Genomic DNA, 14,524 nt, shown 5'->3' with positions numbered 1-14,524 from the left:
TAAGCAAGTCTGCTTTATTCATAAGGCAAAAAACATTACAGAGAAAACAGATTAAAAACAATTAAAAAAACCCAACCCTACAGTCCACCAGAGTTAACCCCAACCCTAAAAGGGTTCTGGCTGGGGCAGTTCTTCAACCCTGAACCCAAGGGGGATTTCCTTATTACAAGCTCGTCACAGCTTCATCTCAGAACAAGCATGCACTCTTATGGGACCTCAGAAGGCCACATCCTTCCAATGCTCCTCTAAGGATTGGCGTGCTCCGTGGACCAGGAGCCTGTCCATTTGCTGGATCAGGAAGAAGACCATGAGCCAGTTTAAAACCAGGCTATTTATCAAAAAATCCTTCCTTTGTCTGTTGGTCCCTGGAAAGAATCCAGTTTGAAGTAGTATATGTGCATGTCTCTGGGGGCGGCTTGAAAAGGTTGATAATGGAGGAAGTTAATTGGCTTTCCCTCCCACTAGAGAAGATACAATGCTATAATAACGCATACACAATTGCATGTTTAATACAATGGACCCCACTGGTCTTAACCCTCATTCAATGTTTTAACTTAGTTCAATAAAGTTCATTCAGGATATTGTAGGATATTATCAGTCTCTTGCAGTTCCTACCCCTTCACCCTTGCTCTGAAGATTCTTTCTGAGATGTTGCCTTTGCTTACCCCTCACTTAGTCCTGGAGACCAGTGACAACCTACAGCACTTCATGCAGGAATGAGGCATGGTTGGCCCATCAAGGTACACCTGCTCTTCGCCTCATATCAGTCACAGCTCTACCAACCTGCCGCAACTACTCCCTCCACTGTTCAATACACCTACACCGAACGCAGTTAATAGCAGTTGGAATGCATGCAGATAAATGCACAAACAATGGCACAGTTTCACAGTCTTTCCACGTACCTACGTGTGCTGCCACTTTTGCTGAGCCACACCCAATATCTATAGTACTCCAGGGAGCAGAGTTAAGTCAAATGTACCCACTTTCAAATTCCTCCTCAATATTCTTCTTTGCTGTTACACCTACAAAAAATCCTTGGCTGCTTGTGTTCAGAGACCGCTACCTATCATGCCTCCTTGTACTCCCCCATCTGTCTGCATTTGATGTCTGTTGTATTATTGTTGGAATGTAAGTTGCTTGGGGCAGGGAAAATCTTTTTGTGCTGTGTTTGTACAATGCATAGGGCCATGGGATCCTGGTCCATGTGTAGAGTTCCTAGGTGCTATGGTCAATAATAATAATAACAAATTAGGGCTGTCAATTAATTGCTGTTAACTCACACAATTAACTCAAAAAAATTAATCGTGATTAAAAAAATTAATCATAATTTGTCATAAATATAAAGGGAAGGGTAAACACCTTTAAAATACCTCCTGGCCAGAGGAAAAACCCTTTCACCTGTAAAGGGTTAAGAAGCTAGGATAACCTTGCTGGCACCTGACCAAAATGACTAATGAGGAGACAAGATACTTTCAAAAGCTGGAGGGAGGGAGAAACTAAGTCTCTCTCTGTCTGTGTGTGTGATGCATTTGCTGGGGACAGAACAGGAATGGAGTCTTAGAACTTAGTAAGTAATCTAGCTAGATATGTGTTAGATTCTGTTTGTTTAAATGGCTGAGAAAATAAGCTGTGCTGAATGGAATGGATATTCCTGTTTTTGTGTCTTTTTGTAACTTAAGGTTTTGCCTAGAGGGATTCTCTATGTTTTGAACCTGATTACCCTGTAAGGTATTTACCATCCTGATTTTACAGAGGTGATTCTTTTCCTTTTTCTTCTATTAAAATTCTTCTTTTAAGAACCTGATTGTTTTTTTCATTGTTCTTGAGATCCAGGGGTTTGGGTCTGTGTTCACCTATGTAAATTGATGAGGATTTTTATCAAGCCTTCCCCAGGAAAGGGGGTGTAGGGTTTGGGGAGGATTTTGAGGGGAAAGACGTTTCCAAGCGGGCTCTTTCCCAGTTATATATCTGTTAGACGCTTGGTGGTGGCAGCAATAAAGTCCAAGGGAAAAAGGGAAATAGTTTGTATCTTGGGGAAGTTTTAACCTAAGCTGGTAAAAATAAGCTTAGGAGGTTTTCATGCAGGTCCCCACATCTGTACCCTAGAGTTCAGAGTGGGGAAGGAACCTTGACATAATTAATCATAGTTTTAATCACACTGTTAAACAATAATAGAATACCAAATTGAAATTTATTAAATATTTTTGGATGTTTTTCTACATTTTCAAATATATTGATTTCAATTACAACACCAAATACAAAGTGTACAGTGCTCCCTTTATATTCTTATTTTTTATTACAAATATTTGCACTGTAAAAATGATAAACAAAATAAATAGTATTTTTCAATTCACCTAATACAAGTACTGCAGTGCAATTTCTTTATCATTAAAGTGTAATTTACAAATGTAGATTTTTTTGTTTGTTACAGAACTGTACTCAAAACAAAACAATGTAAAACATTAGCGTGTACAAGTGCACTCAGTCCTACTTCTTGTTCGGCCAATCGCTCAGACAAACAAGTTTTAATTTTGAGTGCAGGTTTTTTTTGTACATAATTCTACATTTGTAAGTTCAACTTTCGTGATAAAGAGATTGCACTACAATACTTGTATTAGGTGAATTGAAAAATACTATTTCATAGAATCATAGAAATCAGGGTTGGAAGGGACCTCAGGAGGTCATCTAGTCCAACCCCCTGCTCAAAAGCAGGACCCATCCCCAATTAAATCATCCCAGCCAGGGCTTTGCCAAGCCTGACCTTAAAAACTTCTAAGGAAGGAGATTCCACCACCTCCCTAGGCAACGCATTCCAGTGTTTCACCACCCTCCTAGTGAAAAAGTTTTTCCTAATATCCAACCTAAACCTCCCCCACTGCAACTTGAGACCATTACTCCTTGTCCTGTCCTCTTCCACCACTGAGAATAGTCTAGAACCATCCTCTCTGGAACCACCTCTCAGGTAGTTGAAAGCAGCTATCAAATCCCCCCTCATTCTTCTCTTCTGCAGACTAAACAATCCCAGTTCCCTCAGCCTCTCCTCATAAGTCATGTGTTCCAGACCCCTAATCATTTTTGTTGCCCTTCGCTGGACTCTCTCCAATTTATCCACATCCTTCTTGTAGTGTGGGGCCCAAAACTGGACACAGTACTCCAGATGAGGCCTCACCAATGTCGAATAGAGGGGAACGATCACATCCCTCGATCTGCTCTGTAGCACTGGCAACTGTCGGAAGACAGGATACTGGGCTAGATGGACCCTTGGTCTGACCCAGTACGGCCATTCTTATGTTCTTATTTATTTCTGCTGTTTCCCCTTTCCGAGGATTTTTTACTTCCTAGCACAAGGAATGAATCAGGTCTCAGTTCTCCCTCTTTATTTCAACAGAGGATGGGATGGTGAAGATAAAGGAGGAGAATTGTCTGGAGGAAGCAAAATCACATTTGAGTTTATCGGGAATGTTGGCAGGGAAAGTTTCCTCGAGTCCTGAGCAGGTGGCGGCATGTGACTCTCAATGCATATCAGACAGTCAGGAAAAAATTCCTGGAGAGACATCACAGGGTAAAGCCGCTTCCACTGGCAGAGTTCTCAGGAAAACTAAAAATAACAAAGCCCATCAGAGAATTAACACTGCAGAGAAACCTTATAACTGCCCTGAGTGTGGCCAAAGCTTCAATGTGAGCTCAGACCATACTGTGCATCAGACAATCCACACTGATGAGAGACTCTATAAATGCATGGAGTGTGGGGAAATCTTCAATCGGAAATCAATCCTTGTTACTCACCAGAGAATCCACACTGGAGAGAAGCCTTATAAGTGCCATGACTGTGGGAAAAGCTTCCGTCAGAACTCAACACTTAGGACACATGAGAAAATCCACAGGGCAGAGAAACCCTGTGAGTGCCTACAATGTGGGAAAAGCTTCCAAGTGCGCTCCTACCTTCTTATGCACGAGAGGACCCACACTATAGATAAACCCTTTAAATGCTCCAACTGTGGGAAAAGCTTCCGTGCAAGCTCTGACCTTACGAAACATCAGAGAACCCACACAGGAGACAGACCCTATAAATGCCCCGACTGTGGGAAAAGCTTCAGTGACTGCTCAGCCTTTATAAAACACAAGAAAATCCATGTGGCAGAGAAGCCCTATAACTGTATTGACTGTGGGAAAAGCTTCCGTGTGATTTCAGCCCTTACTGTACATCAGGCAATCCACTCGGGAGAGAGACCCTACAAGTGCCCTGACTGTGGGAAAAGCTTCATCCTGCGCTCATGCCTTATTAGACATCAGAGAATCCACAGTGGTGCTAAACCTTTTACATGCCCCGACTGTGGGAAAAGCTTTCGTCTGAGCTCAACCCTTTGTACTCATCGGAAAATCCATACATCAGAGAAACCCTATGAGTGCCTCAAATGTGGGAAAAGATTCCGAGTGAGCTCCTACCTTCTTACGCATGAGAGGATTCATACTGTAGATAAACCTTATAAATGCCCCGACTGTGGGAAAAGCTTCAATGTGAGGTCCTACCTTATCAAACATCAAAGAATCCACATGGGAGAGAGACCCTTTAAATGCCTTGAGTGCGGGAAAAGCTTCAATCGCAGATCAACTCTTATCACCCATCAGAGAATCCACACTGGAGAGAAGCCCTATAAATGTCCTGATTGTGGGAAAAGGTTCAGTGTGAACTCAGACCTCATTGTACATCAGAGACTCCACACGGGAGAAAGACCCTATAAGTGCCTTGACTGTGGGAAAACTTTCTGTCTGAGCTCACACCTTACTAGACATCGGAGAAGCCACACTGATGAGAGACCCTATAAATGCCTGGTCTGTGGGGAAAACTTCAGTGACTGCTCAGGACTCATTAAACACAGGAGAAACCACACAGGAGAAGAACCTTATAAATGCCCTGAGTGTGGGAAAAACTTTAGTGTGAATTCAGCCCTTATTGTACATCAAAGAACCCACACGGGAGAGAGACCCTATAAATGCCTTGTCTGTGGGAAAAACTTCAGTGACTGCTCAGGACTCATTAAACACAGGAGAATCCATACAGAAGAGAAACCTTATAAATGCCCCGAATGTGGGAAAAGTTTCAGTGACAGTTCAAGCCTTATTAAACATAAGACAATCCACACAGGAGAGAGAATCTATAAATGCCCTGAATGTGGGAAAAGCTTTAGTCACAGCTCAGCCCTTTTGAAACACCAAAGAATCCACACAGGAGAGAAACCCTTTAAATGCCTGGACTGTGGGAAAAGGTTCACGGACAGCTCAGCCCTCCGGAGACACCGGCGAATCCACTCAGAAGACAGGCCCTATAAATGCCCCGACTGTGGGGAACGATTCAGTGTGACCTCAGGCCTTATTAGACACCAGAAAATTCACACTGAGGAGAGACCTTTTAAATGTAGTGAGTGTGGGAAAAGCTTCCAATCAAACTCACTTCTTAAAACACATGAGAGGATGCATATGGGAGAAAAACCATATAAATGCCCCAAGTGTGGGAAAAGCTTCCGTCAGAGCTCCCACCTTATAAGGCATCAGAATATACACATGGAATAGGTGTTCACAATGTTTTTCATTGTTGCTTTTGTTATGGTGTTTCTCACAGTTCTGCTACACTCAGTCAAATGGGGATGATGGGATCTATGCTTGACTGGGTTTTACAGGGTACCCGCTATGGGTTTAAAGGGTCTGTGCCATGCCCTGGCCACAAAGGCAGGCCCCCTGGCCTCAACACCTCCAAGACTGAGTCTTTGGACTCCAGCACTCCTGTTCCTCACTTTGAGCTCTGCCCAGTGAATCCATCTAAGGTAGACTCCTGGTCTGAGACCTCCACCCCTCCTCCACCCCCAGGGATCAATGCACTTCAGGTGGTGTTGGTAGCAACACCAGGCAGGTGTTTTCCAAACAGGATAGGTTTAAATTATCAACTGGGATACAGTATCAGGAAGTCCTTAGGTTAACTTAGGCCATACCTAGACTACCACATATGTTGGCAAAACTTACATCGCTCAGGGGTGTGAAAAAAACACAGCCCTGAGCAACAGAAATTTCACCGTGTGTGCACAGTGCTATGTCAGTGGTAGAAGTTGTCGTTGGGGGTGGTTTTAATTATGTTGATGGGTGAGAGCTCTTCCGTTGGCATAGGGTGGTTACTTGAGAGATCTTACAATGGTGCTGCTGCATCGGTACAGATGTGCTGCTGTAAGCTCTCTAGTGTAGACATAGCCTTAGAGAAGCAAAGGTTAAAACCAAGTTCAGACTGGTCAAAGCCATGGCTTCACAAATCCATGCTGTTGTAGGATTCATCTTCTCTCTCTGTCCTTCTATCTCTCAGTCTTGAATGAGAACTCCTACGTGTCTGTGAACCTTCTTCTTAAACAATGATCCCTGACACCTCTTGTCTCTGTTCTCTGGAAAAAGCGATGCTGTGTTCACAAATTCAGCCTGCTTGAACCGCCTGTTGTTAAGTGTTAATGTGTGTCATTGTCTCTTCTGTATCCTCCACTGGTATGTTTTGGTTCCAGCCAGCTCCTGAGGGTGCATTCATGCCAACGCAGAGAGATCAAACATCATACGTCTCCTTCCCTGTTCCAGGAGAAGCATTTTATTCTCTCTGCATCCAATGAGTAACAATGCAAAGACAGATGGCCAACTGAGACTCATATTGGTCATAAAAATATCGCAGAAAATTCCCACATTCATTATAGATGGGTCCTGGGGCACTGAGAGATTGGTGATCTGGGAAGCAAAATGGAGAGTGCTGGGGAATATAATATTTGGAAGTTGGGTTGTTGCTGGATGGGCACAGGCAATGGGCGAGGGTGGTTGGGTGCTGGTGGGTGGGTTACTTGGAGTCTGAGATAGGAGAACTGTCCTGAACTCTAAATGTTTTCCTCCTCCAACAGAGAATGAAAAGCAATATACCCCCAACTTCCATCCAACTCATGGTCTGTTACAAAACCTCAGCAGTGACTGTTAAAGCAGATTAAGTTCTCAAATACACAGGCTGTGGAAGAGTCAGATATGTTCAACTGTTGATACTTGAGAGTACGACTTCACCAGTCAGGCTATGCAGAGGGTTGAATGGGGTGAATGTTTCTGTCCCCGAGAGTTTCGAGTCAGCCCTGGGCATCTGCCACTGTGGCTTGCTGTGCTTGTCACAACCTTTGGGAAGCCAGAGGTGGGCCATTTACTCCTGAATGGACCTAGGATGATGATGGGCCACTGCACTGGTGCACTCAGCGACCACAGCTGGATCTGGATGTACCCAGGCAACAGAAATCAGGGGTGCTTTGTGCTCTTGCATTATGGATGAGCATGGGCCAATGGAAGAAGGAGAATAGTACCTCTATGAATGGGCTTGTGTTTGGGGAGTGGGGTGACATTGATTGCTTTTATGGGAGGGGAAGTTGATTGCCACGAATTGTACTTTTGAATGATGTGACCACTTATGAAATAGGATTGGGGGGAGGAAGCAGTGTGGATTGATGTATATAGCTGTATCGAGACCTGTGTTTTGCTTAGAACTTCCCAGTTGTCCCTGATCATGTGTTTCCCTTTATTATTTGAAATACACCTTTATATGATGTGTTGCAGTGATGGCGATACAATTCTTTATTGAATAAAAAACCTTTATTTTTACACATGAATTGGAAAAGCACAATATTAAACCCTTGTCTGCCCAGCCAGCTTTGCCACTAGCCCACCAAAACACCAGCAACACCACAAGCTCTAAAAGTAACCAAGAACAAAGTGCATAAACAAGTGCAAACGGATGAGCTATGAGTACAAGACCTCCCCCTCTACCCCCACACTATTGCTTGTCCCTGGCTCCCTGTTCTCCTTCCCCCTCCTTCGATGTTTGCCACACACTTGGTGCTGAGGTAGGGGGGTGAAGGCGTTCACAGGAGAGGGGTTCAGCACTGAGGACTCCACGGGGCACAGCTGTCCTGTCCAGATGCTCATAGGTCCCAACTGCACTGGCCACCCAGCCATGAAGTTGTCCAAGCTGTTTCTGGCACGCAGGCCAGGATACTGCAGTGAGCATGCAGAACCATGGTGTGGGTGCTGCAGGAGCCTGTGCCTTTGCAGCCATTAGAGACAGTAGCCACTCAAACGGTTCTCTCTCTGGTGTGTTTTATCTTCCTCCCTTAACTGCCGTTCTTGTTCCAGCGACTGTGAAGTGAGTGCCTGCTGTTACCCTATCCTCATGCTGCAAAGCCAGCCCAAGCCTTTCCCATGTCTTTCCTCTTGCTGCAAGTCCCTTTGCCTTTGGCACTCGACTGCATGTTGGCCCCATCCAGAATATCAACCATCAGTTCATCATGAAAACGCTTCCTCTTGGAACAGTCTGCGAAGGCACAGGGAGCCAGGCTTCTGCAAGTATGGGCAAGCTGTGGAGGTATGAATATAAGAACAGCCATACTGAGTCAGACCAAAGGTCCATCTAGCCCAGTATCCTGTCTTCAGACAGCGGCCAATGCTAGGTGTCCCAGAGGGAATGAACCGAACAGGCAATCATCATGTGATCAATCCCCTGTCACCCATTAGATTGGATATTAGGAAAAACTTTTTCACTAAGAGGGTGGTGAAACACTGGAATGCGTTGCCTAGGGAGGTGGTGGAATCTCCTTCCTTGGAAGTTTTTAAGGTCAGGCTTGACAAAGCCCTGGCTGGGATGATTTAACTGGGAATTGGTCCTGCTTCGAGCAGGGGGTTGGACTAGATGACCTTCAGGGGTCCCTTCCAACCCTGATATTCTATGATTCTATGATTCTATGATTCCCAGCTTCCGGCAAACAGAGGCTAGGGACAGCATCCCTGCCCATCTAGGCTAATGGCCATTGATGGACCTATCCTCCATGAATTTATCTAGTTCTTTTTTGAACCCTGCAGCCTGCAGAGGCTGAGGAGCCAGGACCAGGACCAGACACAGAGGGTTATGGTCTCGAATAGCTCAGTGAAGGAGCACAGAAAAAAATCCTTTTGGAAGTTCAAGAACAAAAAATGTTCCTCTTTTTTTTTTTTTAACTGAACTTCCATGTATTGGCAGAGGGCTGCTTCAGACCCTGAACGCTGCCGGGACACAGCCGGGTTTATTGAGAGAACGGCAAGTTTAACATCACAATGCTTTTAAAAAAAATTATTTCAACTAAATGGAGTTGGGGGGAAGGTTGGTGGCGGTGCAGCGCGACATCAGCCTTCTCTCTCATTTCAGACATTGCACGTTTTGGAGGACATTGGTGTTCTCGTGGTGCCTGGCTGGTGTTATTCCAAGCAGCCAGTGGGAAGCCAGGCATGTGTGCCACTGAAGTATTCAAACATAGGGTGACTGAACCACACATCTACATGTGGAGTGGGCTGGTGAGCTATATGGTGGCTCTGGAAAAATATGCCCTGCTTCCTTGAAATGTGACTACCTAGCTGGAGTTCCTGCTATGGGAAAATTTGCACCCGGGATTGGGTCAGGACTAAGTGATTTGTGTACAGATGTCCACATACACTCACTCTGCCTTTGTGCTTAACTGAATGGGAGCTACCTACACTCAAACGTTTAACCTATTCTGCAGAAAGAAACCCAGGTCTGCTAAATTTTATAACCCCTTCAACCCCTTTTTAACATCTTCACACTTATGCACACGATGCCGTCTGACAGGGTACTTCCACTTACCCTTCATTAAACCCACAGACCATACTGATCTCCCACCTCAGTTGCTTATAATTCCCATGGCAAGGAGACACGAGGCATAGTGGCTTTCTCAACGCACCTATGCATTTCTTTCCATGACCACCGTATGACAAAAATCTTAATGTTTTGGGACCTTGACCATATCTGAGATTGTTCTCACCTGCCCCGTTAGCAGCTACGTACTCCAAATATTTCAAATCATGACCATTATACCCATTCCACTATTAAAAAAAATGTCCACAAGGCTGGAGGAGCATTGAGGAATAACATAGCAACAGTGGGGCCTTATGGAGAAACCTCTGATGATTCCTAGCTCTGTCATTGGCCTGTGGGTTGACCTTGGGCAAGTCACTTTACCGCTGTGTGCCTCAGTTTCCCATCTGTAAAATGCAGACAACGATGTGAAGTTCTTTGAGATCTGCTGATGAAAAGCAATATATAAAAGCAAGGTGTTTGGTTATCAAATGCATATCAAATGCAAACCTAGGTGAGAACTACCGCTGTCTAAATGACCACTAACTCACGCAACAAACATTTCTCTCTGGGAAATTAAATGACGAAAAACTTCATTAACATAGACTTAAGGTGGCCCAGAGGATTTTGTGCCCTTGTAGACTGTGGAGTTCAGCAAAACTCAAACCTCTGAAATTCAGCAAATGAAGAGTGAAGGTGCATGCCAATGCAACCTGCCCTCTTTGAGCGATGATCCAATACACCTACCGCACAAAGACCCTCACTCTTCCTGTGCAGATAGTGCATGTCACTCAGGCAGTAGGACACAAGACAACTGTAGCACAGAGTCAAACACCTGTTTGCTAAGGGAAAACTTGTTTTTAGGTGAGCTGCACTGAAAAGGTGCTATCCACTCCTCTTCTACATTCTGTTAAGGAAAAGTTAGCACGTGACTCCATTTTGGTTTGGGGCCCACCATTGTTTAAATGCCAGCACATCATACACCAGGAGGAGTAATCCTTAGATACTGAATCCCTGTGAAAATCCTCCTCCTTGTCTTAGCCTGCCTTGACTCCCAGTATCTGGTTTTTGTCAGTCTCTAACTCCCTGTCTCTTGGCCTTGATGTGAGGCCTCCCATCCTGATAATAAAAGTTACTGATGCATGGCTTTAGGACCATGCTGTGTAATTAACATACTGGTATAGCACGAGGAATGCACCAAGCAGGGATAGGTGGTAGATAAGACAAGGGTTTGTTTATTGGCTAAGGTTTCCGATGCACGAGGGCAACATGCTTTGCTAAAAGGTATATAACCTTTGTATAATCTGCATTCAGGGTCCCCTCCTGGCTAGCAGGGGGGCACCACGCTCGAGCATAATAAATTTAGTGTTTTTTGGGAACTCTGCAGTTGTGGACTTTATTTCTGTGCCTCAGCCTAGATTCGAACTGTGTGTGTCCTATCAGGTATAATTCGTAGCACTTGTGTGCATGTCCTACCAGGTGTAATTCGTAGCACTTGTGTGCGTGTCCTACCAGGTATAATTCGCAGCAGTTGTGTGCCAACTAAACCTAGACCATCCCTGCCAGGTGTATGTCTAATTGATTCTTAAGAACCTCCAATGCTGGGGATTCCACAGCCTGTCTTGGAAGCCTATTCCAGAATTTAACTAGCCTTATAGTTAGAAAGTTTGTCCTGATAGCTTACCTAAATCGCCCTTGCTGTAGATTAAGCCAATTATTTCTTCTCCTACCTTCAATGGGCATGGAGAACAACTGATCAACAAACTCTTTGTAACAGTCCTTAACATATTGGAAGACTGTTATTGAGACCCCTACAGTCTCCTTTGCTCAAGATTAACCGTGCCTGTTTTTTGAACCTTTCCTCACAGGTCCGGTTTTCTAAACCTTTGATTATTTTTGTTACTTTCCTCTCAACTCGCTCCAATTTGTCTATATCTTTCTTAAAGTGTGACACCCAGAACTGGACACAGTACTCCAGCTGGAGCCTCACCACTGCTGAGTGAAGCAAGACAGTTATCTCCTGTGTTTTACATATGATGCTCCTGGTAATACAGCCCAGAAAGATATTCGCCTTTTTAGCAACTGCATCACATAGTTGACTCATATTGAATTTCTTATCCACGCTAACCCTCACATCTGTTTCAGAACTGCTACAGCCTAGGCAGTTACTCCTCATTTTGTTAGTTGTGCATTTGATTATTTTTCTTCCTAAGTGTAAGTCCTTTACACTTGAATTTCAGCCTGTTGATTTCAGACCAACTCTCCAATTTGTCAATAGTGTTTTGAATTCTAAATCCTGTCCTCCAAAATGTTAGCAATCCTTCCCAGCTTGGTGTTGTGCAAATATTAAAAGCATTGTCTCCACTCCGTTATCCAAGTCATGAATAAAAATGATTGAATAGGACTGGATCTGGACAGACCCTGCTGGGACCTGTGGAAGTATAACATTGTATAAGTATAACGTTGTATAAGGGGACATGCTGGATACATTGTATATGAGAGGGCATGCCAAAACATGTTACAAGGTATCTGAGGGAGCACACGTAGGCACATTCTCTTTTGAATGGAGAAGCAATTAAGATAGAGCCAGCACGTCTAAGAAGCAGGCATCAGAATGGAAGGTGTGAAGGGCAATTAGTTAAGTTAACTGGAAGCTGTTAAAGGAGATTGTTAAGGGTGGCAGGTAATTGAAGATACGTGACTGGTCTCAGGGATCTCGAAGGGTGGTGACTAAAATCTTTTTCTTCTTTTGTCTGTAACTTCTCTGTAACTTGTTCTCCAGCAAGCTGTATAAATTAAGAGACACAAGCCCCACTCGGGGGGCTCACTTCTAAATGTATTAGCAGAGCAGCTTTGCTAATAAAACAGAGTGGTCTGATAAATTGTGAGTCTGAGTCAAACTTTGACAGACCCAACTAGACACATTCCCCTGGGGTTGACAATGAACCATTGATAACTACTCTGAGTACTGTCTTTCAACCGGTTGTGCACCCACCTTACAGACTTTTCATCTAGATCACATTTCCCTAGTTTGCTTATGATACTGTCATGTGGAATTGGGCCAGGAGCGTTACTAAAACGAAGCTATATGAGATCTACAGCTTTCCCTCATCCACTAGGCCAGTGAACCCAAAAGTTTTTTCAAAAAGAAAAGGAGTACTTGTGGCACCTTAGAGACTAACACATTTATTTGAGCATAAGCTTTTGTGAGCTTCATCTCACTTCATCGGATTCATGCAGTGGAAAAGTTTTTTGTCAGTGAATTTGTTTCATTAATTCCTGCCACCAGAGGGCTCTGCTTATTGCTAATCGAGAGGCGGCTGTTCAGGATCTCAGGGAGGGTTGAGTTACTTGATTGTCCCCTTCCTGTCTCCACCACTAGCTGCTGCTGCCTCCGTTATGAGCTTGGAGCCCGGGCTGAGCCGCTGCCGCTGCCCAGCGGGGTCTGTGAGGGGAGAGCCCTTCCCTATCGCCCCTCGGGGCCCAGCCGGGGGGACTTTCTCCGGGGGCTGGAACCAGCCCCTGGGGCAGCTCCGGACTCTGGTGACACCAGCCCCTGAGCTGGAGCCTGCAGGTGAGGGGAGAGACCCGGGGAAAGGGCCGGGGCCGGGGGGGAAAGTGACTCTGCACCAACGGCCCCTCCTCGCCCCAGCTCTGCTCCCGGGGGGGTGGGGGTCTGCGAGTCCAAGCGCTGCTGCCCTCCCTGACTCCCTCCCCACCCCGGTTCTGTCCCCCTGAGCGCCGGCAGGAGCCGAGCTAGCACCGGGAGAGCGACCACCCCAGGACCGGGCCAGGGACCGAGTCTCCCAGCCCGAGGGGAGGGGAGGGGGCAGGAGGGAGACAGGGGCAGAGACTGGCAGAGGCAGCAGGAGCAGTCAGTGGGGAGGGAGGTTCCCGGCTCCCAGCCCTGCCCAGCCCCGTTCCCTGCAGCACCCCGGGCAGATTGACTTCCCTGGGACAAGGGGAGGAGCAGGGAGAGGAAAAGCCAGTTCCTGCCTCTGCCTGGTCCCCGCGCTGCTTGGGGGATGCGCTGCCCTGAGGACAGTGTCGGGGGAGCCCCCAAAGCAGCTCCGTTCATTCTGCTCCTTTCTGGGGTTTGGTTCAGAGACTTGGTTCCTATTTTAACAACGTTTCAGTGGGTTTAGCGCTGGTGGCAGAGGCCGGTGTGGTGTGACAAACTTCTTGGCTGTTACTGTCCTGAGCAAGCGGGTAGGAACAGAGGATGCTGAGTCCCGGATCTGCTGAAGTAGCAGGGCCTGGTGGCCACTTTAGTCTTCTGTTACTTGATGTGTTACATATGCAGATGTTGATCATACTTCTAACTGCATATTTTAATTTCCTAGCCACATGGTTTGTTCTGATACATTTCAGTGACCTTCCTTGTTCGGACAAGTTGACTGTTCTGGGTTGCTAAAATCCAGGCTTTTCTAAAACGAATGATACTGTTGCTCCTTTGCATTGATTGGGTGAGGGCCACGGTGCTGACCTCACCTCATTTGCCTTTTGGTGAAACTCCGTTGCCTTGTCTCTGCTTGGTTTTTGCAGGGGGGATAGCTAATGCAGGTTAGTTACCACACGTTTGCTAAGCACTGATGACACAGAATACAAGACTGACTCAGGTGTTAAATGAAGTGTTATTGTTCATGGCTTGACAACTCTGATACAGTTTGTGTGGCTCACTCTGCTCCTTTGCCATCAGAGGTATTTGCGTCTGAGTGTCTGCAGCCTCCCATTGTGTGGGTATCATGGAAAACCAGCTAAAACATTTTAAACTAAAGGAATTACCAGAGGCTTCCCCCCATCCCCGCCCTGCTCTATTTCCCTTATCCCCTTCTGTTGTTCAGGGGT

At 45.6% G+C, this 14,524-nt stretch overlaps 1 protein-coding gene across 1 annotated transcript in view; it reads left to right on the top strand.

Annotated features, from left to right (window-relative positions):
• The first annotated feature begins 3,459 nt into the window (after positions 1–3,459).
• LOC144275014 (uncharacterized) overlaps positions 3,460–14,524 on the top strand; it is a 45,544-nt gene continuing 34,479 nt past the window's right edge. The window contains exon 1 of the mRNA XM_077834090.1: positions 3,460–5,546. Coding sequence (XP_077690216.1) covers positions 3,460–5,546 — 2,087 coding nt within the window. The remainder of the gene's footprint in view (positions 5,547–14,524) is intronic.

Source organism: Eretmochelys imbricata, chromosome 14 (genome assembly GCF_965152235.1).
Source record: "Eretmochelys imbricata isolate rEreImb1 chromosome 14, rEreImb1.hap1, whole genome shotgun sequence".
Lineage (NCBI taxonomy): Eukaryota > Metazoa > Chordata > Testudines > Cheloniidae > Eretmochelys > Eretmochelys imbricata.
This window is presented reverse-complemented; position numbering and strand designations above follow the sequence as displayed.